The sequence below is a fragment of the Hemicordylus capensis genome, chromosome 1 (genome assembly GCF_027244095.1).
Source record: "Hemicordylus capensis ecotype Gifberg chromosome 1, rHemCap1.1.pri, whole genome shotgun sequence".
Classification (NCBI taxonomy): domain Eukaryota; kingdom Metazoa; phylum Chordata; class Lepidosauria; order Squamata; family Cordylidae; genus Hemicordylus; species Hemicordylus capensis.
In genome coordinates, this window is record NC_069657.1 from 36,131,795 (window position 1) to 36,156,126 (window position 24,332).

A 24,332-nucleotide genomic window follows, 5' to 3' on the forward strand; every position below is an offset into this window, starting at 1 on the left:
TCTTAGGGATAGTAAGCTTGAGATCAAGAGAGAGAGAATCCCCACCATCAACTTCGCAATGCCTGGACCAATTGTGAACCAAACTGGGTACAGCTGTAGGGACACCTCAGTGGCATAACTTGTGATTCCATCACCCACCCCGATTCAAGACGGCGGACATGTAAACGTTTGAGGCGCAAGTGTGCTAACTTATGAACTGCCTTATCAATTTGAACCATATTTACTACAGCTGTAGGGACACATAAGGACAGCTCAAGGGCATAGTTTGTGATGATGTCATCCACCCCAATTCAAGATGGTGGACGTGTTAACATTTGAGGCACAAGTGGGCTAACTTGTGAATTGCCTAACTGAATTGGACCAAAATTAGTCCAGTTGCAGGGATAGTGAAAGGAAAGTAGGCAGATTACTTCTTACCAGAACTAGTTATATGTAAGAACTACCTTAGTGTGCAGGATGCCATGCCAGTGTTATTTGCAGGAGAACAGGAGATCATGTCAGTCTGAGATGACAGCTGTATACAAGAAGCTGAACTAAAGATGACCTGTCATAGGATAGGATGGGCATTTCCAACCTTGGGGCTCCAGCTGTTGCTGGACTACAACTTCCATCTCCCCCAGCCATAATGGCTGGAGACCCAAGCTTGGGTAACCTGGGATAGGACAATTCATACTTTAAAAAAAGTACATATTTGAATTGGGAATGAGATGTGTACCTGCCTAGTACATGCATCAGAGCCAGGTGTCACAAGCTAAGGTTTGCCACATGGGATGAGTCCTAGGAGTGTGAGCCAGGAAGCTCCCTATTCAAATCTCACTTCTGGCACGAATTCACTACATACTCAAGGGAGCTGTTTTCTCAACATCTGCAATACAAAGATAACAGTACTAGACCAATTTTTAAAAGGTAGCTGTAAAGATTGAGACAAGATATGAAGCACTTTGAATGCTAAACAATGAACATGAAGTACTGAGTGCCAATGCACTGCTGAATTCCTCTCACCTAAGTGGTCTTGTGTCTTATTCCCTGCCCTAGGTACCTAGGATTCTGGACAGTTGCAAAAGTCACAGTGTCTGTGGCATAATATGGCTCCTAATTCAGAATTTGGTAGCTGGCTAGAGATGTGCTAGAAGACACTGCAGCAGAATTATAGTGTCTTGTAAATAGTTAGAAATCCCCTCACTCAGAGCAGTTCTGTTCCCATGGAAAGAGGTGGTTGAAGTTTCCCAACCTACCCTTCCACACACCTTATCTAAAATCCCCAACCTTTTCCTCTAAGTATTATCAAACCATTTTTTTCCAGAAACCTATTCAGGTTCTATCGAGCTTGAGTAATTTATTCTGGATGCAGAACATAGAAAACTGCATTTTGTGAGCAGCACAGAATGTTGCATTGGGCATGGGTGTTGCCCAAGAATCAGAAAGCTATCTTTATTTTAAGTAGGCCTGAAATTAAGTATGGCTGGTCAAACTGTAGTGTCGAGGGCCCTGGTTCCTAAACTCAAGCTGCCCTCCCAGTAAGAGAATAGAGAAAATGAACAAGAGTATGCTTGTACAATTGAACTCTGCTTTTCTTTGCTCAGAACTCAGACTACTTTGGTGCATTTGGAGAAAGTTTTGATTTTTCACTTATAGCCCTATCTAATCTAAGGCAGTTCATTTACACTTAATTTGCAGGACTCTCACCTTGAAACTTCTCTCTCACACATTTTAACCACTTCACTTGCCTCCATGCATCTCCCCACAGGATGGGCGGTTAGTGAAGTTATTTTTTTTTTAAACCCAGAAGTTCCCTTTCTGCAGAATGCCAATTCCAGTGAACACAGACCACATTAGAAGAATGGTGCCACATCCCCATGGATTACAGATGAGTCAGAATCAAACCAGTTTAAGAGCCACTGAATTAAGATTGTCATAATATGAAAGGCAAGCACAAGTTCATTTATTTTTAGCAAAGGTCTTGGGTTACAAGAGGTCAGTTCTTGCCATCTTGAAGAAATGTTAAACGGGTTTAAGTTATTGCATACATGTGCATTATAATTTAGCAGCAAGTCATTCATAGAAAACATTTCCCCTTCCTACTGCCTTTTGTGTGTTTAGTTTCTCAATTGGATATATATATTTGGCTTTTATGAAGCATGTAACACCACCTTTAAGTTAATGGTCTTTTATTGGAAAAAAGACTAGCATTTACAACTTGGAATGGACATTAACTGCAATATCTTGAACAGCGATGTTGATAGTTGTGCTGAAGTCCACAGGCTATCTGCCAGCTCCAAGTCTCAGTACAGAAGGTTTTAAAAATGAGAGAGAAGGAAAGTGTCCAAAGATGCTGCTCCCCCTTAGTGAAGGTTTCTTTAAAAAACTTTTGTGAACGGTAACAGCCTGACACCCGTTTCACAATAGTGCAATGCAGACAATATTAAAACCAATGTAACACAGACATGCCACCCAGAGTTTCCACCATCATGTGTGTTTTTTTGGGAACAGACTGCTACTACATACAGAAGAACCTTTCCACCTTCAAAGGGGTTTCCTCTAAACATTTTGTATCCCTCAACCATTTTTGCTGCATACCATCCTGAGGTATAGACCAATTTGAAATTAAACCAGCTATGACAATTTATATTGACTACAAATTGAGCCAGAACCCACTTTTGGACAAGTGGTTTTTTGTTTTGCTTTTTAAAATATTTGTTTCTTTGAACCAGTTTAATACAAATGTCTGACTGTGCTCAATTGTCAAGCTGCATGCATGAAAAATTGGCCAGCCCAAACAGTGTAATAGTCATTAGCAAATGGAACTTTTGAGTTCACTAAGTGCTTTCTTCTTGTTGTTTTTAAAGGTAGTACAATTATTTATATTGGAAAAAAACTGATGTTTAACTTGATCTTTTGGGAACAGGACCACCAACCATTACATGCAGTTTGTGGACAGAAGGTATTTTGACATTCAGTTTTGCTATACAGAAACAGAATGAATAAACGAACATTTTTTTTTGCAAGAGGTAAGTAAAAGATTCAATTTGATTCTTCTAGAGGAAAAAAGGTGAAAGGAGGTCTCTTCATTTTGCAGTCATCATCTGTACGAATTCTGAAAGACAAAGAACCCGCTGCTTTTAGCATCTTTAGAAAGGAAGTGGTAAAAACTGCAGAGAGTGCAGAAGCCTCTAGACACAGCTATTTGGGGGCCATACAAGAACAGGAAGCAACTCTTGCACTATTCAAGCTAAACATAGGGAGAAGGGGAATGGGAGCATGCCAGCTAGCTACATACCAAGTGCCACTGTACATTGTAGACACACCCCACTCTCTCCTAGGATTCAGTACATTCTTCAGACTAGCACTGAACCCCAAGATAACTGGGGTATATGGCTACAGGAATGCTTTGCTGCAGACACCTGGCTAGCTAGCATGTTCTCTCTCCAATCTGTACGTTCAGCCTGAACACATCTCCATGAATTCTAGTATCATAGTTTAGAATCAGGGCTGCTCAACTTCGGACCTCCTGCAGATGTTGGCCCACAACTCCCATAATTCCTGGCTATTGGCCATTGTGACTGGGGATTATGAGAGTTGTAGTCCAAAAGACAGCTGGGGGGCGTGGGGGGGAGGCCCTAAGCTGAGCAAGCCTGGTTTAGATTCTCATTCACAACACAGGACCGTAAGAACTACATCATACCTTCATAGTTGACTTGTCCATCTCCATCAATATCTGCTTCTCTGATCATTTCATCTACTTCTTCATCTGTTAGCTTTTCTCCTAAGTTTGTCATAACATGACGTAGCTCTGCCGCACTGATGTAGCCATTGCCATCCTGGGAAGAAAGCAAGTGGCAGAGGATTGAGAGGACAGGAAGTGTTACATCCCAGTAGAGGTTGCTACCAGTGGGGGCTTGGGCTCAAATCTTATCAATCCAGTCCATTTACTACTAATAATAATTATATACTGCTTTTCAACACAAGTTCTCAAAGCGGTTTACATTAAAAAAAAAAATTAATAAAATGATTTCCTATCCCCAAAGAGCTCATAATCTAAAAGAAACACAAGGTAGACACCAGCAGCAGCCACTGGAAGGACGCTGTCCTGGGGCTGAACAGGGATAGTTGCTCTCCACTTGCTAAGTATAAGGAAGTCACCACTTTAAGAAGATGTATCTTTGTTCAGCTAGCAGGGCAACCGATTCACTACAAAATCCAGTAGAGAAGAGCTATCCAGCAGTGGAAACAAGCAACATAGATAGTGGCATCCCCCCGTTACTGAAAGTGCCACAGGGAAGGCGATATTTATCACATATCTCCTGGACATTTTCCTTTAGAAGAGTTTACTAAACTTATCTATCAAATTTCTATTATTTATTATTTGTACATTTATATCCCACTCTTTCTCCAAGGAGCCCACAGCAATGTACATGGCTATTTTTATCCTCACAACAACCCTGTGAAGTAGGTTAGGCTGAGAGTTATGTGACTGGTCCAGTCACACAGTGAATTTCATGGCTGAATGGGGATTTGGAGAAAGAGTGGGATATAAATGTACAAATAATAAATAATAGAAATTTGATAGATAAGTTTAGTAAACTCTTCTAAAGGAAAATGTCCAGGAGATATGTGATAAATATCGCCTTCCCTGTGGCACTTTCAGTAACGGGGGGATGCCACTATCTATGTTGCTTGTTTCCACTGCTGGATAGCTCTTCTCTACTGGATTTTGTAGTGAATCGGTCTCCCTGGTCCTAGTCCAACTAGACTAGACTACCTGGGCAGTTTACATCAACATAACCTCTGGGCGGTTTACAACAACATGACCTGGTGTGTATTACAGCAGGTAATCTGTTTTACAAAGACCTGGATGGGGGAGGCTAGTGGTCCAGTTTGGGCCCAGCTTCTCCTGGCAGGATACTCTGTTGTGGAGCAAGTGAGAGGACGTGAGCAGGGAGGAGGAGTGGCTGTAGTCTATAAGAAGAATATCTCCCTTACCTGGGTTCCTGTCACAGAATTGGCCTATACTAAATGTGTGTACCTAGTCTAGAGACCAAGAACAGACTGAGACTTCTGTTGGTGTACCATTCACCCCCGCTGTCCAACAGATTCTCTGAGCTGGATGACTTGGTTGTAGAGTTGGTGTTGAAGTCTCCCAATGTGCTAGTTCCAGGGGACTTTAATGGTCACTTTGGAACCAGTTTATCAGGATCAGCTCAGGAGTGGCCATGACAATTATGGCCTATTTCAAGTGGTCGCAGGACTGACGCACATTGCTGGTCACACTCTTGATTTGGTTTTTTGCTCTGATCAGGAAGATGGGTGGGGACCCCTGTGATTTCCCCATTGTCATGGATGGACCACCATCTGGTTAAGGTTGGACTCACAGCCTCAAACCTCCTCCACAGGGATGAAGGACCTATTAGGATGATCCACCCAAAAAGGCTACTGTATCCAATAGGATTCCAAGAAGCCTTGGAAGGTTTTAAGGTTGGTTCTGCCAGCGATTCTATTGATGATCTGGTTCAGGCTTGGAATGCTGAACTTATTAGGGCAGTGGTCATGACTGCTGCTAAGAGCCATCTCTGATCCACTTCTAAATTAGCCCCTTGGTATACAGAACTACGGGGGCTGAAGTGGCAAGGTAGATGGCTAGAGCGCAAGTGGAGAAAGACTCCGCTCAAATCTGACAGATTACAACACAGAGCACATTTGAAGATCTATGCTCTGGCAGTGTGTGCAGCAAATCTCTCTTGGTGGCTTTCGGAAACCAAGCATGGTTTCCTTCTAGCATGTCTGAAGGGGTTGGGAATGGGAGACACTGCTTTGCAGTGGTTCTGCTCCTACCTGCTCATAAGAACAGGCCTGCTGGATCAGGCCCAAGACCCATCTAGTCCAGCATCCAGTTTCAAACAGTGGCCCACCAGATGCCACTGGGAACCTATAGGGAGAAGTTGAGGACATGCCCTCTCTTCTGCTGCTACTCCCCTGCAACTGGTACTCAGAAGCATCCTGCCTTTGAGGCTGGAGGTGGCCTATAGCCCTACGACTAGTAGCCAATGATAGACATCTCCTCCATGAAGTTAGCCAAACCCCTCTTAAAGCCACCCAGGTTGTTGGCAACCACATCTTGTGGCAGATAATTCCACAAGTGGATTATGCATTGTGTGAAAAAAGTACAGTACTTCTGTTTCTTGGCCCTACATTTCCTGGCAATCAATTTCATGGGATGCCCCCAGGTTCTAGATTCTTCTAGAGGGAAGAATCTCCCTCTATCCACTTTCTCCACACAATGCATGATTTTATAGACCTCTGTCATGTCTTCCCACAGTCATTTCCCCCCCTAAACTAAATAGCCCCAGGTGTCGTAGCTTTGCCTCATAAGGAAGGTGCTCTAGGCCCCATTCATCTTGGTTGCCCTCTTCTGCACCTTTTCCAGTTCTACAATGTCCTTTTTTAGATGTCGTGAGTAGAATTCTACACAGTACTCCAGGTGCGGCCACACCATCATTTTCTATAAGGGCATTAGAATATTAGCAGTTTTATTTTCAACCCCCTTCCTAATGATCCCTAGCATGGAATTGGCCTTTTTTTGCTCTGGTATGGAATCCCATAAGGCTCCATACTGTCTCCAATGCTTTTTAACATCTACATGAAACCAATGGGAGATATCAGGGAATCTGGTGCAGGGTGTTATCTATATGCTGAAAACACCTAAGTCTATTTATCCATGTCAGCTTCATCAGGAAATGGCCTAACTTCCCTAAATGCCAGCTTGGAGGAGGTAATGGGCTGGATGAGGCCCATTACAGAGGCTGAATCCAAGCAAGACAGAGGTACTCATTGTGGGAGGCCGAGACTTAGGCAGTGGTTTAGATCTGCCTGTTCTGAACAGGGTTGCACTCCCCCAGAAAGAGCAGGCACATAGTCTGGGAGTACGTCTGGACCTGAATCTCCCCGATCTCTCAGGTTGAGGCAGTGGCCAGGAGTACTTTTTATTAGCTTCAGCTTATACGCCAGCACCATCCATTTGTGGAGATAAATGCCCTTAAAGCAGTGGTGCATATGCGGGTAACATCCAGACTTGTCTACTGCAATGCACTCACTCTACATCGGCCTGCCTTTGTACATAGTTAGGAAATTGCAGTAGTACAGAATGCAGCAACCTGGCTAGTCTCTGGTGTTGCCCGAAGATATCTCATTACAATTTAAAATAACTACACTAGCTGCCAATACATTTCCATGCAAAATAATGCTGGTTATTACCTATGTAGCCCTGAGGTATTTAAGACAGGGAGGCGGGTCACACGATTGGTGAGACCCGCCTCCAGAGGGTTTGCGGGGAGAGTGGGCTAAGCCCACTCTCCCCGCAGTCAACCATTAAGCCCTCTCCGGGTTGCCGGGTCGGCTGCCCACATGACTGCCGGCTCCATCACGGAGCTGGCGGGGGCTTGGGAGTTTGGGGGCCGCATGGCCCCCGGGAGTTCTGGCATGTTCTGCATGCAACCCCCATGCAGGGAGACTGCTTTTTACCTCCCAGTCAGGGGTCTCCTCATGAGTTGCTGCAGCACAGAGCTGTGCTGAAGCAACACACGATCCAGAAACCCCATTAGTGGAGCACTCGCTCCGCTAACCTGGGCTAAGGAGAGGGCTGCAGAGGTGGGTTACCCGCTGTGCGGCAACCGGCTCGCCTGGTGGTTCTTACGGTCCACTAAAATCGGGCTAGGTTCCCCTAGCCCGATTATAGCGGACCGTGAGAATAGCCTCAATGCCGCCTTCTTCATCAACCCCCACCTATTAAGATCATATGGAGAGGTTTGTTTGTGGTTGCCACCAGCTCAGTTGGTGGTGACACAAAACTGGGCCTTTTCTAGAGTTGCCCCAGGACTCTGGTACATGCTTCCTAATGAAATTAGTTTCCTCTTCTCTGAATCTTTTTAAGAATGAAAACATACCTGTTTAGTCAGGCTTTTAATTTATAGTTTTCAAGGTTTCAGAGGGGTTTTTTTGTAGTATTTTAAGTTATTTTAATCATATTAATGGTTTAATTGTTATTTTTAGACTGTGAACCACCGAGGGACTTTTTTGTATGGGACAGTATGGAAATGCATTAAATAAATAAAAACAAACATAAAACAGATTAAAAATGAACACCTTAAAACAATTTAAAGCCACAGGCCAGTTAAAAAGCTTGGGTGAAAAAATATAAGTCTTTGGAGACTTTAAAATTTGTCCAAGATGGGGAGGTTTTTATTTTAGCAGGGAGCACATTCCAGAGTCTCAGGGCAGCAACAGAAAAGTCCCATCCCTGCATAGCTGCCAGACGAGCTGGTAGCAACTGCAGACGAACCTCTCCAGGTGATCTCAAAGAGCAGGTGAAGACGATGTTATCTAAAATACCCAGGGCCTAGGCTGTTTAGGGCATTATACGTTATAACTAGCACCTGGTATTTTGCCCAGAAACTTATTGGGAGCCAGTATAGCTCTTTTAGTATAGAAGATGACCCAGTGAACTGGCTGCCGCATTCTGTACCTACTACAGTTTTTAGACTACGTACAAAGGAAGCCCCACATAGAGCTCATTGCAGTAGTCAAGTCTGGAGGTTACCAACAAACATGCCACTGTTCTGAGGTCATTTTAGATGCAGCTGGTGTATCTGCCAAAGCAGATAGAAAGCACCTCTGGTCACCGCCACAACCTGGGACACCAAGGAGAGGTTGGGATCTAGAAGCACCCCCAGACTGCATACCTTCTGAGGAAGTGTGACCCTATGCAGAACTGCCATATCCAAATAGTCTCCAGAGTTCCAAACCTGCACAGAAAGTACCTCAGTCTTATCTGGATTCAGTCTCAGTTTGTTGTCCCTCATCCAACCCATCACTGCCGCCAGACATTTAGGGAGATTATGCCTTCTCCTGATGTTGACATGGAAAAGTAGATTTGGTTGTCATCAGCATACTACACCAAATCTCCTGATGATTTCTCCCAGCGGTTTCATGTAGATGTTAAAAAGCAAAGGAGACAATATGGAGCCCAGGGGGACACCATATAAAAGTTCATATTTTAAAAGGCAACAGTCTCCAAGGGACACCACCTGGAATCTGCCCTAGAAGTGGAACCACTGTAAAGCAGTGCCTCCCAACCCCCTTAGATGCTCCAGAAGGATGTGATGGTCAATAATCCCTTATTGCATAAGGGATTTCATTTATGCAATCCCTTAAATCTCTCAGGATTCTCAGTTCCTAGATAACAATGCAATCTACCTTCTAAAAAAGCGGAGTTTGGGACAGGGTTGTTGATGGATACAGTTTCACTAGACAGGTTGCAATTCTCAAGCTACTTACTGCTGCTGCCCTAGGTCCACTCATTTGTATCCACCTTCCACCACAATGCATTCCAGGAAAGTGTTAAGAGAAAGTTGCACCATGCACACCAACCACAACCTCTCAACACCCATGCACTGGACATTATTAGTGTGAAGGGGTGGTGTGAATACAGCGTCTTTTCATCTGAAACCAATACATGGGCATGGGGGAATGGCCATTTGAGCACCCTTTTGCTGTCAGGGTTGTGGCCAATATCCACAGTGCAAGTTCTCCTTTGTACATTTCCTGAATGTGGGAGAGGGGGAAGGAATATGAGTGAATAAACCTTTTGATGAAACTCTAACAAGCAGTTTTAGCATCTGCTCCTGTGAGTCTGTCTTTTCCCTCACGGGGCAGGGGTGCCTCCATTACAGAACCATTCTCACAATATGCCAATAAAGCACCTCAGATACTAATTTAGATAATTCCTTTAGATCACTTATAGAATGGAGCCTAAAGAGAGCCAATGTTTTGTTCTTTGAGTTTGGTAGTGATGGAGATGTTTCTGTCAGTCTAACAACTGAAATCCCCGAGACAGCAGTGGATTATTTACACATTCAGCCCAGTGGGGTTTTTGCACAGAAGGCGTTTCAAGAGCAACACCCAGAATATACAAACTGGAAAGCAAAGAAAACCTGCCCTCTCAGTATTCAGGTCGCAATCCAGGGAGTGTCCAACTAGGTGTTCACATGAAGTTCAGCATGCCCAAGGCTCAACATTTCTTCTTGAGCATCAGCTATATAGCATCACTAACTGCTTTTGAAGTTTTCCCCACCCTGATTTCCAGAAGGGGCTTGCCATGCAGGGTGGGGAGCTACTATTAAAAATCCAGAAGACCTGCTGGGCACATAGTGTTATATAGTTGTTTGGATTCTGCCCTCAGTGTTTAGCAAGCAAGATTTTCACCACCATATAAACAAAAGATTTTCACTGTTTAGTGCTGAACAGTACAAGCTTAGGCAGAATGTTAAGTCAATGAAGCCACAGAAGCCACAGAATAGAGAGATTTACAGTTGCTGAACCAATACATGTTTCAGAGCCCCCATTACAGAGAGTAATTCAGCATGTAAAGATGGAACCAGACTAAGGTGGCCATCTCCCCTGATTTTAAGCAAGTCAACAGGGCTTAGCCTACCCGGATTCCAGCTTTCATTTTTTATTTTTTTTAAAGCTAAGTTCTGGCTCTTGTAGAAGTGGAGTCATGGAGCAAAACCTGCTGTCACTATTCTGTTCAACTGCTGGGCTTGGATTAAGGCAGGTAAAGCACAGGTGGCTTAGCTGGGAGAGGTTCACAAGTACAGTAATCCCCTGAGGAATGTTGCCTTTGTTTTTTATCAGCAGGGGATCTCTATCCAGTAGTTGAGAGGATAACTTGCTTTTGATGTAAATCACTGCCAGCCTACCAGGCTGTGCATTGTAATGTTTAAAGTCTTTAGATTCTTAGTGCAATCCATTCTATGCATGCTTACTTAGGAGTAAGTACCTTTTGTTTCAATCAGATTTTCTCTCAAGTGTTTTCAGAATTACAGCCTTAACTGAAAAGCTGTGCATTTTTTTGTTCTATTGATGCTGTTAATATGTCAAACTTAGTGTAGATTTCATTTATTTTCTATAGATATTTTGTTTGTGTGTGTTTTAAAATTTTGCTTTAAGTCACCAAGAAGTCTCCCTGCCCCATGCTCTTTTTAAAGCCTACAGTCATTTTGGTGTTACATGTATCTCAGGATGTAAATGACAACTGTGACAAGGCTTAAGCATGAAAGCATTAATCCCTAGTGCCAGTTTTGTAGGGTCAATTGTAGAATTTAGTGGTAATGAAAATGCACTCAGAGCCAGCACTGCTCCTTAGTATGAGCTTTAATGTTCTTCACTTGAATAGAATATTCAGGTACGGGAAAATGGATTGGGATGGTAGTCTGCAGTTGGTGAGGAATCCATGACAGCACTACACATAGCTCATTAGACAATGTTAAAAACTAAACTTCTAAAGCGTTGGGATATAAAGTCTGGGTATTTAATGCTCAGGCAAAGAGATCTTCCCCAACTATTGTTGGTAGATATCCAGAGCAAATACAAGACAACTGGAAGTGCATCAGCTAGTTTGCATAACAGGCAAGCCAATTTATGTGATATGCAAATTAGGGTACCTGGATTTGTAGAGCCAGAATATGGCAACCCAGAACAAGACATGCTTTCCCTTCCAAGAGAAGAATGAAGCTTTTTGACCACAACGTGGACACTAGCCATGAAGCAGACTCCTGTAGAATAGCTTAGATGCTGTAGAATAGCTTAGATACATGTCTCTATTGGTTCCAGGAGAAGTACTCCATATGGTAGATACAGTAGAGTGCTGGACTTTGACAAGGAGACCAGTTTGGTTCTTCACCCAGTCACAATCCTTGGGCAAGTAACTATGTCTCAGCTTAACCCAGTTTAACACTGGGATAGATAAATACTAGCATAGCAAGCTCTTCTATTCTCTTACCCTTTGAATAAGCCAAATTCTACCCATCAGGGACATTTCACAGAGGCTAACTGGAGCCTGCCACTGCAACCAATCCTTCTTGACCCTCCTACAAACTCACTAGAATGTTCTGCAGTGTTTAATAGTTTCTGTAACTCTTGTCAATCTTCAAAGGACTTAACCATTCCCACTTCATTTTATCCTCACTTGTTGGAAAGATTACGCTAGAAGGGAGAAGCTTCCTAGCTAGACTGGGCTGGATCATGGCTTTCTGAATTCAGAAAGCATTTCACATATCAGAAGACCATATCAAAAGAGGTATTCTGCATCTGCTTTCAGCAACACTACAAGAGAATGCAACTTTTGTAGATATTGCTAAGTTACTAGCTTTGACAGTTCAGACATGCAGTTAATACTGTACCTTGTCAAAGACTCTGAATGCTTCACGGATTTCTTCCTCGCTGTCTGTATCCTTCATTTTTCTGGCCATCATGGTTAAGAATTCTGGGAAATCAATAGTGCCATTGCCTTTAAAGGGGGGGGCGGGAAAGGAAGAGATTAAATTCAAACTTCTTTTAAAAGAACCTCATTCCCTTTATGACAGCCAACTTTCAACTTAAACCTTCTAGCAGGAAAGGAAGAGCATGTGAATATTCTTTGAGTTCTGAAGTGTGTAAAGGAGACGAGACTAGATCCCTAAAGTCATTCATCCTTCAAAAGGCTTCTTAAATGTTCACAGATTCTACTAGTCTGGCAAACTGGGAAATACTACCAGTGTCTTCCTTCAAACCACTATGCTGGGAAGATTAGCACATAATGGGTATCACTGCAAAGGCCTGAGTACTTAGCAAGACAGAAGACCAGATAGACTCTGGATATCCTACAGATTAATGCACATTTAAATATCTATTCTGTATTAGAAGCACACACATCTTAGCCTTTAAAAGAAATGTCTTCATTCATTTTGTATTGACTGAATGCTAGAAGGCAATTACCACCAATAAAATCCAATACATGAGGAATCTGTAGGGTCATTACTTTCTAGCCAATAGGGTTACCCCCATGCTTTAGAATCAGAAAGTACAGATTCCAATTCAAAATCTTCCCTATTAGGGAATTAAGATATTGGATATCACACACATTCTCATTCCTCTCTTATCTCTTCAACTATGAGCTGACAGTCTTTGGATTTTCCAGATACCTCAAGATTTCTCCAGATGCAAGGACCTGCTTAACCCAGGAGTGCCTCTATAGCAGTCACATAGACCATTTTCAGTGAAACTTTAAAAGCAACAGTACTGTTATAGGCATGACTTGAGGTGAAAATGTAAAATGGACAGGGGCATAGTTTAGGTTACATTATAGTCCTATACTGATGGTCATCTCATGCATATACTGCATGCGGGCAGGGAAGGTATGCTAGACCTTGCCTGCTGGTTATGGCCTCCTCTGTGCTGATGTGCTTACTGTGTACACCCCAGCACCTGCACATTCAGTATTAGTGTAACTGGGAATTATGCATATACATCTGCATACACACAGGCCTCCTTTCACACCAATGCAGAATGTAAGGGTGCCAAGAGGCATGGCCAGCATAAGAGGCATGGGCACAAGCTTGGCTCCTCCCCCCTCAATTCAGGATATGCAAAGGGGCAAGAGAAGACTGCCCAAGTCTTAAGACAATTAGTATTTTGAGTCATATGCCTGCCTTCAATAGAGGGTGCCAGCACAGCAATTTGAGGAATACAAAATTCTAATAAATTCCCAGTCAGCAATAAATTCCCAACAGTCTCCTTTTAGCAAAATTTGCACCAAACTTGCACCCTTTAAGTGATAAGAAGATTTGAAGTGCTTTTTTAAAAAAAATCCAGAAGTATTTGAGAAAATTTAGCCAGGTGTTAGGGACCAAACTGGTTTTAGTAGCCAAAAAAGAGATCTACATAGCAGAATGAAGCCATACCATTCTCATTCAATAGGCCACTATTTCAGAGACCCTTTTGTTAAGTCTGTGTCTCACCATTTTGTTAAGGATATTAAGAATGTTCTTAAAGGACACAAGCTTCTTGAAAACCTGGAGCAACTCTTATATAGCCTTGGTGTTACCATTAGATGATACCGATTATCTGGACCCTTTTCGATCTGGCTTCCACTCTGGATATGGGACTGAAACTACCTTGGTCGCTCTAGTGGATGATCTAGACAGGGGGAGTGCGTCCTTGCTGGTTCTGCTGGACCTCTCAGCAGCATTCAATACCACTGACCATTGTATCCTTCTGGACCGTGTCTTGAGTATGGGAATTGGAGGTACTGTGTTGGGAGTGGCTCCGATCCTTTCTTGCGGGAGTGGGGGAGGATCCAGAAGGTCGTGCTGGGAGACTATTGCTCGGCCCTGTGGCCATTGGCCTGTGGGGTCCCGCAGGATTTGGTTTTGTTCCCCATGCTGTTTAACATCTATATGAAGCCTCTGGGAGAGGTTATCTGGAGACTAGGACTGAGCAGTATGCAAATGACACTCAGCTCTATCTTTCCTTGTCACCTGATCCTAGGGAGGCAATGAATGTCCTGAATCGGGGACTGGAGGCCGTAATGGGTTGGATGTGGGCTAATAAACTGAGACTGAATCCGGACAAGATGGAGGTAATGTTGATCATTAGGAGAGGCACTCAGGATGAGGTTATTCTACCTGTTCTAGATGGGGTTGCACTCCCCTTGAAGGAGCAAGTATTCAGCTTGTGGGTATTACTGGACTCAGCTCTGCTTTTGGAAGCTCAGGTGGAGGCGGTGGCCAAGGGTTGCCTTTGCACGGCTTTGGCTAGTGCGCCAGGTGCATCCCTTTCTCGAGAAGGCAGATCTGGCTACAGTTACCCATGCCTTAGTCACGTCACAGCTGGATTACTGTAACGCGCTGTACGTGGGGCTACTCTTGAAGAATATCCAGAAACTGCAGCTAGTGATCATATCACACCTACTTTGAAGGAGCTGCACTGGTTACCAGTGTGTTTCCGGGTCCAAGGTGCTGTTTTTGACCTTTAAAGCCCTTAATGGTTTGGGCCCAGGATACCCAAGGGACCGCCTGCTCCCAAGGGTTGCTGCCCACTTGATGAGATCATCTGAGGGGGTTCTGCTCCAGGTGCCGACAATGAGGGAGGCTCGGTTGTCGTGCCCGCAGGACAGGGCCTTCTCTGTTGCTGCCCCCAGACTTTGGCATGTTCTCCCAGTGGCCATTCGCTCCTCGGACTCCATCACTGTTTTTAGAAAGCTTGCTAAATCTTGGCTTTTTATCCAGGCCTTTACATGACTGTTTTTATTGCTACTTCTGTGTGTTTTACCCACGTATAATTTTTATGTTTATATTTTATACATTTTAAATGAGATTTTTCATATTTTTTGCTTAATTTTAATTGTATGTTTTTTAACTTTTGTAAACCACCTTGGGATTGTTTTTAAAGAAAAGCAGTATATAAATTTAATAAAATAAAAAATTAGACTTTTCTACTTTATTCCTGTGCAGCACCCACTGACTTTGATGGGGCCTGTGCAGGATAACTTCCTGTTGGACTGCAGACTTCTTGTCCCTATTTACTGGCATTTCTTCATCTGAATTTCCCCTAGGTGGCTCTTTTTAAGTGACTGGATGCTAAAGGAAAATCACAGTAGTTACACTCATCTTGGTGCACCATTTTTAGATCACCCCCCATAATTATATAGCAAGGGTTCAAGAAATGTTGGCTCTGTTCACCAGTCAGACAAGAAAAAAATCCCGACAAGTAAAGTTTTTGCTTGTCAGGCATCACTTTTCACTCATCTCAGACAAATAGACTAGTGGATTTCCTGAGCCCTATATATCAGTTTGAATAGATGCAACAGTATGACTTTAAGCCAGATAACTTTTATTACAAACTTAAAGCAGTATGACCAAAGCCACAGAGTCAGTATTTGATAGAACATATTCACACAAATCCAGTTACAGATTTCAGAGAAACCAAGTTCATACAAGAATGGTCAACAGTTTACACCTTGATAACACTTACCATCAGCATCTACCTCATTGATCATGTCTTGTAGTTCTGCTTCTGTTGGGTTTTGACCCAGCGACCTCATGACAGTCCCAAGTTCTTTTGTTGTGATGGTGCCATCACCATCTTTGTCAAATAGAGAGAAGGCTTCCTTGAATTCTGAGGGCAGAAAGCAGTCTCATCACCACTTTGTACTGATCACCTTTAAGAGTAGTATTAACCAAGAGCAATTTAGTTCAAATGGCAATCCCACAATAGATCAAACTGTGATCACATTTGATCTGCCAGCATGATGTAGTGGTTAGAGGGTTGAACCAAGACTTGAGACCCAAGTTCAAATCCCCATTCAGTCATGAAACTCATTGGGGGACTCTGGGCCAGTCACATCTCCCTCAACCTAACCTATTTCTCTCAGGGTTGTTGAGAGAATAAACAACCATGTACACCACTCTGAGTTCCTTGAAATAAGAGCAGGATATATATGGAGAGAGAGATTCAAGCATGACTCAGAATATACAAATCTGCAAGCAGCAAAGCTGTATGGAATTGTGTTTCAACACACTGCTCACTAACAACCAGCAAATACTCTGGAATGCTCTCACAGTGAATGTCCTCCGGCATCTGTGGCTGCTTTTAACACAACTAAAGATCCTTGTATTTGTTTGTGCTTTTACCCCTTAAGGACTGCCAGGTCTCTCAGCTCTCCTGCTTCTGTTTGTCTTTTTTATGGTGTTTCACAGTTTTTTACTGTTCTCACTTAAAGGTTTTTAATGTGATTTTTAAGGAGTTCTATTGTATTTTAACTTTTATAACACTGCCTTGCGGTGCCTTATGAAAGGTGGTATAAAAATTGAATCAATTTGTTTGGCATATGGATGCCATTTATTGTTGGAAAGATAATCCAAAAAGATGTAGGCAACAACTTTAGACTTTAAGCCAGTGAGTCTAGGATTCAAATTCTCACTCAGCCATGAAGCTCACTTTGGGTCAATATCTCAGTCTGACCCATTTTACAAGGATATTGTGAGGACCGAGTTCTGTGGTCGGTAAGATACAAATGTAAAACAAAAACAGTTGTCATTACATTAGAGGTGATCCCAAAATAGTGTATTTCCATTACAAGCATTAGTGAAGTTGCCCCTAGTTACTCCAAACCCTTTCAACTCTTCCTGGTACAATTAGCAGCTTCATTAGCTTTAAAAACCTCTGGTCACATGAGATAATGCAGCTTCTGAATGTTATAAGTGACCATTCATTAGCTGGTCATTTACTTTATTAGCCAGTGGCATTTTTCAGCTTACAAAGAAGCACAGGCTGGAGTGTATTTAACTTCACCACAAGCCCCTCAGAAGTCCATCAGCTGAGACATGGCAAGTGAGAATTCAACAGCTTCACTGTGGGATAAGAATTTGAACTCAAATCTCCCACATTTAATCCATTCTACTGTGGTTCAAGAGTTCCCAACCAGATCAAATGCAGAAGTGACTCTCTATTAACACAAGTTATCTGTGAGAGGTCTGGATTAACCAACCAATTATTTATCTTTGACCGACATTTAACAAGCTGGTACAAGGTCAACAATGAGACAAACTGCTGTCAAACTTTGTACACATTACAGACAATACACAGCATTACAGAAATTTAATGCAGTCAAATTATTTGATACAGTGTGTGATGAATCCTTACAGCCCTCGAAGATAGATCACTACCTTCTTCATATTGCTGGGGGTGGGCGAGGGAAGAGGGGGTGCAATGAAATTCTTATCAGGATCACTCAAAGATTAGTTAAGAGATCCTGAATAAGTACTCTTGCTTATGTACAAAGCAGGAGACCACAGAGATTATGTGTCTCAGATTAACCTTTTTCATGGAGTTGCTGCTGTAGGCAAGGAGAACCACCACCATGTATGTTCTGCAAGCTCTTTGGAGGAAGGGAAGGATAGGATAAGAGTGTAGCCAGAAGGTGAACAGGAGTGGGTGTTGAAGGAGAGACCACATAAGGCCAAGGTCAGTCCACCCATATACTCTTGTCAGTACAACTGCTAGAAAACCCCATAACATTCTGCACTGTATCCAACCCTGATCTTGCTCCAAGCAGAAGACTTTTTGTTCGTTTAATTAGTTTCATGTATCTTCTGTTTTTCATTGTTCAGGAAGTGCCAGCCTCTCTCTACCTCCCATGTGTTACTTCTTTAAAGGGTTTTGTTGTTGTTGTGTAATTGCCACTTACTGAAGTACATTTGGTTCTCATCCCATTCAAGTTTTTGGAGAATACCAAGCCATTGAACTTTGTGCCAATTTTTACTCAAGTTCTTATTCAAATGCTTTGTAGAGAAGAAAAATGGACTTCTAGATACAAACCTGAATGTCAGTCTTTAGAAATGATTGCATACATATAATTAAGACATTAAATCTTAGTCCAACTGCATGTAATGAACAGTCTAAATAGAAATATCAATACCCATGTAAAGGCCGTTACTGTTAAATAGTGAAAGCTGTCCTGAGGGTATACTTGTTTGAGGAGTCACACCAACAGGAAGATCAAGTTATTAAATTTATTGTACAAACATCTCAAAAATAATATGAATAGAAACAGGTTAAGACCATGCTTTAAGTAAATCCATAACCCGTCTCTCTCTCTCTCTCTCACTCACCTCACTCATTGTTACAATCTGCTTATCTATGCAAGAGTAAGTCATGGGGGGTGGGCGGGGTCTGAATGCCAAAGTCAAACATTAATTACTTCACAATATCACAAATTGTTATTGCGGAATTGCCAGCTCATGATATAGTAGTCAGTCATTATAGGCACTAGAATCTGGGAGAACACAGCTTCCTCTATTTTACCATGATCATCCACAGACTACACCTTGGGTGATTACTGTAATTCTCTTAACCCAAGAGGTGATTTTGTTGTTCTCAAATTACCATAACTACCAGCTAGCAACATGGGCATTTTCTTTTCTTCCTCATGGAGAAGCAGCATTCTGCCCAGGAAATGCCAGCCTTTGCTTCTGGAAAGTTCTGGACACTTAGTCTTCAAGTAAGTGATCTTGATCAGTGTCCTTGCACGAAAGGCTATGAGCCAAGCAAATCCATAATAACTCGCTTTCTTGAAGCAATCTGGCTGTATAGTTCTCTCTCTCTCTCTCTCTCTCTCTCTCTCTCTCTCACACACACACACACACACACACACACACACACACCCACCCCATGATCAAAGTCTTGGGAGTTTGCAAGCCAATTGTTTTCATTGACACATCAATCAAGATATGTACTTGCTGAGGAACTATAAAAGTTAGAAGATGGGAACTTGGATTCTTCAGTGAAAGAAATGTTCTGCAATATTTTTATATTCAGAATAGGTTGCTAGGCCAACAGAAACCATCTCCCTCGAATTAGGATACTTACCAGCAATCTGTTCCTCGGTCAGCTGATCAGCCTACGTAAAGAATAGAAAAGTATTTCAGAACATTGTTTACCTGCAGCTATGTCAAATCACAAAATGAAGTTGCAACTCAAGGGAAAAATGATTTAATATTATGTTAATCATCGGCATGTCCAGAACACATCTAGCAACAAACATTGCTCCAGCCACTAAGGGAGAGCAAACAGAGTTGAGATGGCACATTACAAGACAGAAACAAAGTGTCCAGCCAGAATAACTGCAGACTCACTACACTCATTAAAGAACAGGTCCCCTTTTCCTCAAATTAATTGAGTCATGGTTTCATTACAGCTGATGAACCAAGCACGAAGCAGGGTTTAATGGCACAAGAGCAAGCAAACAATAAGTAGGCCTCCAAACAATGGTAAGTTACAGGGTTCCCTCCAAAAAACAGACACAGCTTTTACATACATCCAGGACTGTGTTTTAAACTTGCTTTCTACTTTAACACCGCCCATGCTATGGAAGTTGAACCCATGGAATGCACCAAATTACTGCACTGCTTACAAGGTTTAGTTATGAACTTAGTTCCTCCACCACAGAACTCAAGACTGGATATATGGAGGTTCCCAGGTACTGGACAGACCACTGGCTTAGTCTCAGCAGGGTGGCCGAATTGGGCCTGCTATTAAGCCGAAACCAAAATGCAATCACACATTTGGTTTAATAGACCAGTGTAAGCCAGAGCTTGAGCATGACCCAGGCAACACAGACAAGTGCTTAAACTCAGTTAAACCAGTGCAGTTTTTAGAATACTCCATTTTGGCAGGATTACCCCCGAACCTCAATCACTAAATTTGCCTTCCTGAAGTCTTAAAATGGGTTTCTTCCATCTCATACAGATGGTCTACGCTAGCAGGGTCAAGTCCCAGTCCCAATTTTCCATTGAAGGCGTTTCTATAGAGACCAACATGTTACACAGAAACTCTTGGGTATTACATGAACATTTTTCCTCCAAAGCATTGCTCACTCAGAGTTTCAGCTGTGTCAAAACATAAAGCACTCCTTTAAGTCCACTTACTATGTTGAGCATTAGAGAACATATATGTGGATATTAAAAGTGGGAACTGCAACCTACATTCCAAGCACCCTGACACAGAAGATAGCTGAAGCATCTTTGACCAACACTCTCATGTGCTGCTATAGCTCAGAGGTAAAGCATCTACTTTGCATGCAGAAGGCCCCAGGTTCAATCCCTGGCATCTCAAGGTAGGGCTGGGTACAACTCCTGTCTGAAACCATGGAGAGCTGCTGCCAGTCAGTGTAGACAATACTGAGCTAGATGGACCAATGGCCCGACTCAGTAGAAGGCAGCTTCCTATGAACAATAAATAGTTCAGATAGTGCCGAAGCCAAGCTTCAGTTTGAAAGTCTCCATTTGGCAACCATGACTTTGTTGCAATAAGGGCACCTTGAAAGGGGCTGGTTTCTATTACTTATTCTTTTAAACAGTCACTGCATGTGTCACTGGCTTCTGATGTGAAAGCCTGTCCTCTTCCTACCCAGAACCCAGTAACTGAATTTTCCTTTAGTGAGCCAACCTGACATTGTGATTTACATAATGTATCAGAGCAATGTAGAACAGGAAACAGGGCCACACCTCAATAGAAAAAGCATGCAAATCAAAAGCACCAGAGTGGAGGAAGTCCTCTGCATGGGATATGGAGAAGAGGAATCCAGGTCTCGTTCATGCACATTGCCACTGTATACAACATCTAGTTGGTCAGCCTGTGCAGCAGGCACAAACATACATCACCTAGCTACCAGGGCAAAAGAACCCAACACAGTCCTGAAGCAGTCACCCATGCAAGTCATTAAAATAAAGCCTGATGATGTCATCCTTTCCAACAGGATGAAAGGGAAGCTAGAGAACCACCCCACATGGCCCATAATCATATTTGGCCATCTGCAGCAGAGCCGTATCCTCTCTGCTGTAGGAAATGGAAGCCGAATTTCCTCCCTTCCCCTCCCAATGATCTACAGATGGTACTGCAGCAGATCTCCAGTGTCTACTGTGGGAAAAGCCCTCCCCCCAAAGCAAAACATCATGGTCTAATAAGTGCTCTTGGGGGGGGGCACTCAGTCAACAAGCATTGGCCGACTGGGGTTAAGTCAAGCTGCATGAAAAAGAAAAGGTGAAAGTGGTCCACTTCTGCAATGCCAGACAGAAAGGCTTCCTCTCAGCAGGCTGCTGCACAAGAAACAATGTCAAAAGCCAAGGTTAGCAGTAGTCTAGTCGTGAGTGACCAGTTATTACCTGATACCCCCAGAGATCAGTCCACTAATTTACTTTCTAGTGTATCAATATACCTTCTTGTAATCAGGCTGTGTATGGCTTCCCCTCCCACACCCACCTCTTTATTTAAACCTCCTTCGCAATGATTCTTTCCCAAGAGAGACTGCTCAAAGCAAAGGAGATTCTAGTTCCTACTGGAAACACCACAGGTTTTTGCCCTCTATCCTCACTGCCTCTGTCTTGGGGTTAGGGTGGAGGCTGGAGGGGAAGAAGAGGAGGAGACATGATGTAATGCAGACATTGTAGATTTTTTTTTTTTTTTAGTGTTGCTGCATTTGAGGGGCTTGGGGAGAGGAGAAGCAGCAGCGCAATCGCTGCAGAGGTTCCTCCACCCACCCCCCAACCCGGCGCAGTGCAGCTGGTGGAGACACTGGAATGGTTTCCCATCATCCTTTTGACGCCCTCCCAGTCTTGAAGTGCTACCTCCTCCCAAGCCTCGCCTTCTGCTTTCCCCACCACAGCTTTCTCCCCCAAAGAGGGGACATCTCCATCCTGAAGGCACCATCCAAACACAGGAGTTTCTGCAGGAGAAAGGCTCTCCCCAAACAGACAAAGCAGTTATGTCATGCACTGAAGATCCCACCCTTGGGTGCTGCATTTGTCAATTGGGGGGAGGGGAGAGGGAGAACGCCCACCACAGTCTCCCAACTCCTACATACATTAACATTCTTGCAAGAAAATCCACATTTCACCGATCAGCAGACACTGAAAGGCACAGGTGATGTGCAGCCTTTTGCCACTGACTGCCCAGTACAACTAGGTGTTTGAACGAAGAATGTGTGGGGGTGGGGTCCACTGATCTTGTGTCCCTAGAAGGTTACAGTAGATTGTGCCAGCCAGTCTATACTTCATCACCACACACACACACCCCGCCCCGGCATGTTCCACCGGGGGTCGGGGGTTCATCTAGGCAGGGTGGAGGAATCGACTTTCCTCCCCTGCCCTGGGAGTGTCTGGCCCCCGTTTCCCAATCCACCCCCTTACGCAACCCTCCAGGGCGGCATCAGCATCACTTTTTCCCGGGAGGGGGGCGAAGCGAAGGAGAGAGTCCCAGCTAGGGGAACAGACAACCGCCTCAACCCGCTGGAGGCGCGCAGCAGGCGCCACCGTGGGAACGATCTACCCATGGGCAAGGCGCGGTCGCAAACACGAGGGCGCCCACGAAGCGGGAGTAGCCTCTCCCCCGCCTTCTAGAGCCCTCTCCAGGCACCGCTCCGGAGCAGCCCTCGCCAAGGAGCACGGGGACTTCGTCTACCGGGGCGGGGGGGCATACTAGGGCGCCCCCCCAGCATCACTCGTCTCCGGGCCGGAATCACGCGGCCGCCGCCCCACTTTTCCAAAGCGAGCGCCCCCAGACAAAGCGAGCGTCCCCGAGCATCCCCACCCAGCCTCGGGCGCTGCAAGGAGCCCGGCGTGCACCGATGTCTGAAGGCACGCAGCCGCTGGGAAGGGCACCAGTTCCGGGCAAGCGTAGAGCGGGATTCCCTGAAGCGGAGGAACCGGCCGCAGCCCTTTCGCCACGGAGAGGAAGCGAGACACCGCAAAGAGCAGCCCCGGAGGACAGGAGAAGGCGTGTGGGTGGGTTGAAGAGCCTTCCTTCCGGTAAGATCGAGGGAGACTAAGCAGAGCCTATACCGGGCAACGCCATCCAGCAGTAGCCCTGGAGGCTGGGCTAGGAACCGTAGGGAAAACGAAAGGGCGAGGGTGGGGGAGAGAGGGAAGGCGGCCAGTGCCAGCCAGGTCAGCCCACCCCACGAGCCGCTGGTCCAGCTGCCCCATCACCCCAGCGCGAAGATCATCGACGGCCATAGGGAGCCGGGCCGGATCGAGTCCCCGCCGCAGCAGAGAGCGAGCGGCAGCCGCCGGGCTAGTCGTGCACGGGAGCAACAGGGGAGCCGGGCTGCCAGTCAGGCGACAAGCAAGAGAATCCAACATGCAGCAGCTTGGAGGGAAGCAGCCGCCTCCATCAGCAAGGGCAAATCCAGATGCTTGCTCGCTTCTCGTCCGCGCTGTCAGACCAGCAAACTCTGCGCCAGGCCAGCTCCAAAGCAAGCAATGCCAGGCAATGCAATGCAACAAAAGCAGCTCCTTTCCTTGCAGATCCGCGGTACCTACCATTGTGGTGGTGGTTGCTGGTGGTGGTGGTGTGGCGGCGGCGGCGGCGGCTGTTTGCGCACAGGCAACGGTGCGGAAGGCAGGCGGCAGCTATCTACTCTGCCTCGCTCTCTACTTCTCCAAAGCGGCTGTAGGTGTGTGAGGCTGCGCGGCGGAGCTTTTATATTCGGCTGTATCCCTCCGCCGAAGCAGCGCCTATTTCTCTCTCTCTTTCTCCCCTCCCAGGACTGGGGCATGTGGCAGCAGAGTGACTGCAGCGGGCAGCCCTGCCCCCATCCTCAACCCCTCCCCGCTCACTCCCCTCTGCCAGCCCAGCTGGCAGGCGGCGAGAAAAGGGTCTTTTTTCGTTCCATCTCCCTGAGAGAAAACAGAGGGACGGCAGCGGCGCATTAGCGGGCTTGCCAGGGGCTGCAGCAGCAGATGCTTCTCGAGGCTTAGGCAGCTTTCGCGTGCTCCTGCTGGCCTGGGGGGAGGAGGCGGCGGCGGCGGCGGCGGCAGAGTTGCTCCTCGGTCAGGGAGACGGAGGGCAGCCGCTACGCCCACCCTGAGGTGCCTCAGTCGGTGGTGCTGAATCTCTTTAGAAGCCTCTCGGGGGGCTCAGAGTCACGCACCGCTTATGTTGCAGCTGGCGCAACACCATCATGA

General features: G+C 44.8%; 1 protein-coding gene across 1 annotated transcript; it reads right to left on the bottom strand.

The window, feature by feature from the left end:
* Positions 1–1,920: 1,920 nt before the first annotated feature.
* On the bottom strand, positions 1,921–23,845 carry CALM1 (calmodulin 1). Its single transcript, XM_053294031.1, has 6 exons — positions 23,688–23,845; positions 19,240–19,270; positions 15,844–15,987; positions 12,234–12,340; positions 3,683–3,818; positions 1,921–3,094 (listed from the first exon to the last, which is right to left on the bottom strand). The coding sequence occupies exons 1-6, from the start codon at positions 23,688–23,690 to the stop codon at positions 3,066–3,068; spliced, it is 450 nt and encodes a 149-aa protein (XP_053150006.1). The 5' UTR covers positions 23,691–23,845; the 3' UTR covers positions 1,921–3,065.
* Between the last annotated feature and the right edge of the window lie 487 nt (positions 23,846–24,332).

Coding starts and splice junctions, on each gene's coding strand:
- CALM1 (XM_053294031.1), bottom strand. Junction 3,819..12,233: donor CATTCAGAGTCTTTGACAAG/GTACAGTATTAA, acceptor CTTTCTTCCCAG/GATGGCAATGGCTACATCAG. Junction 3,095..3,682: donor TGGACAAGTCAACTATGAAG/GTATGATGTAGT, acceptor TTTGTCTTTCAG/AATTCGTACAGATGATGACT.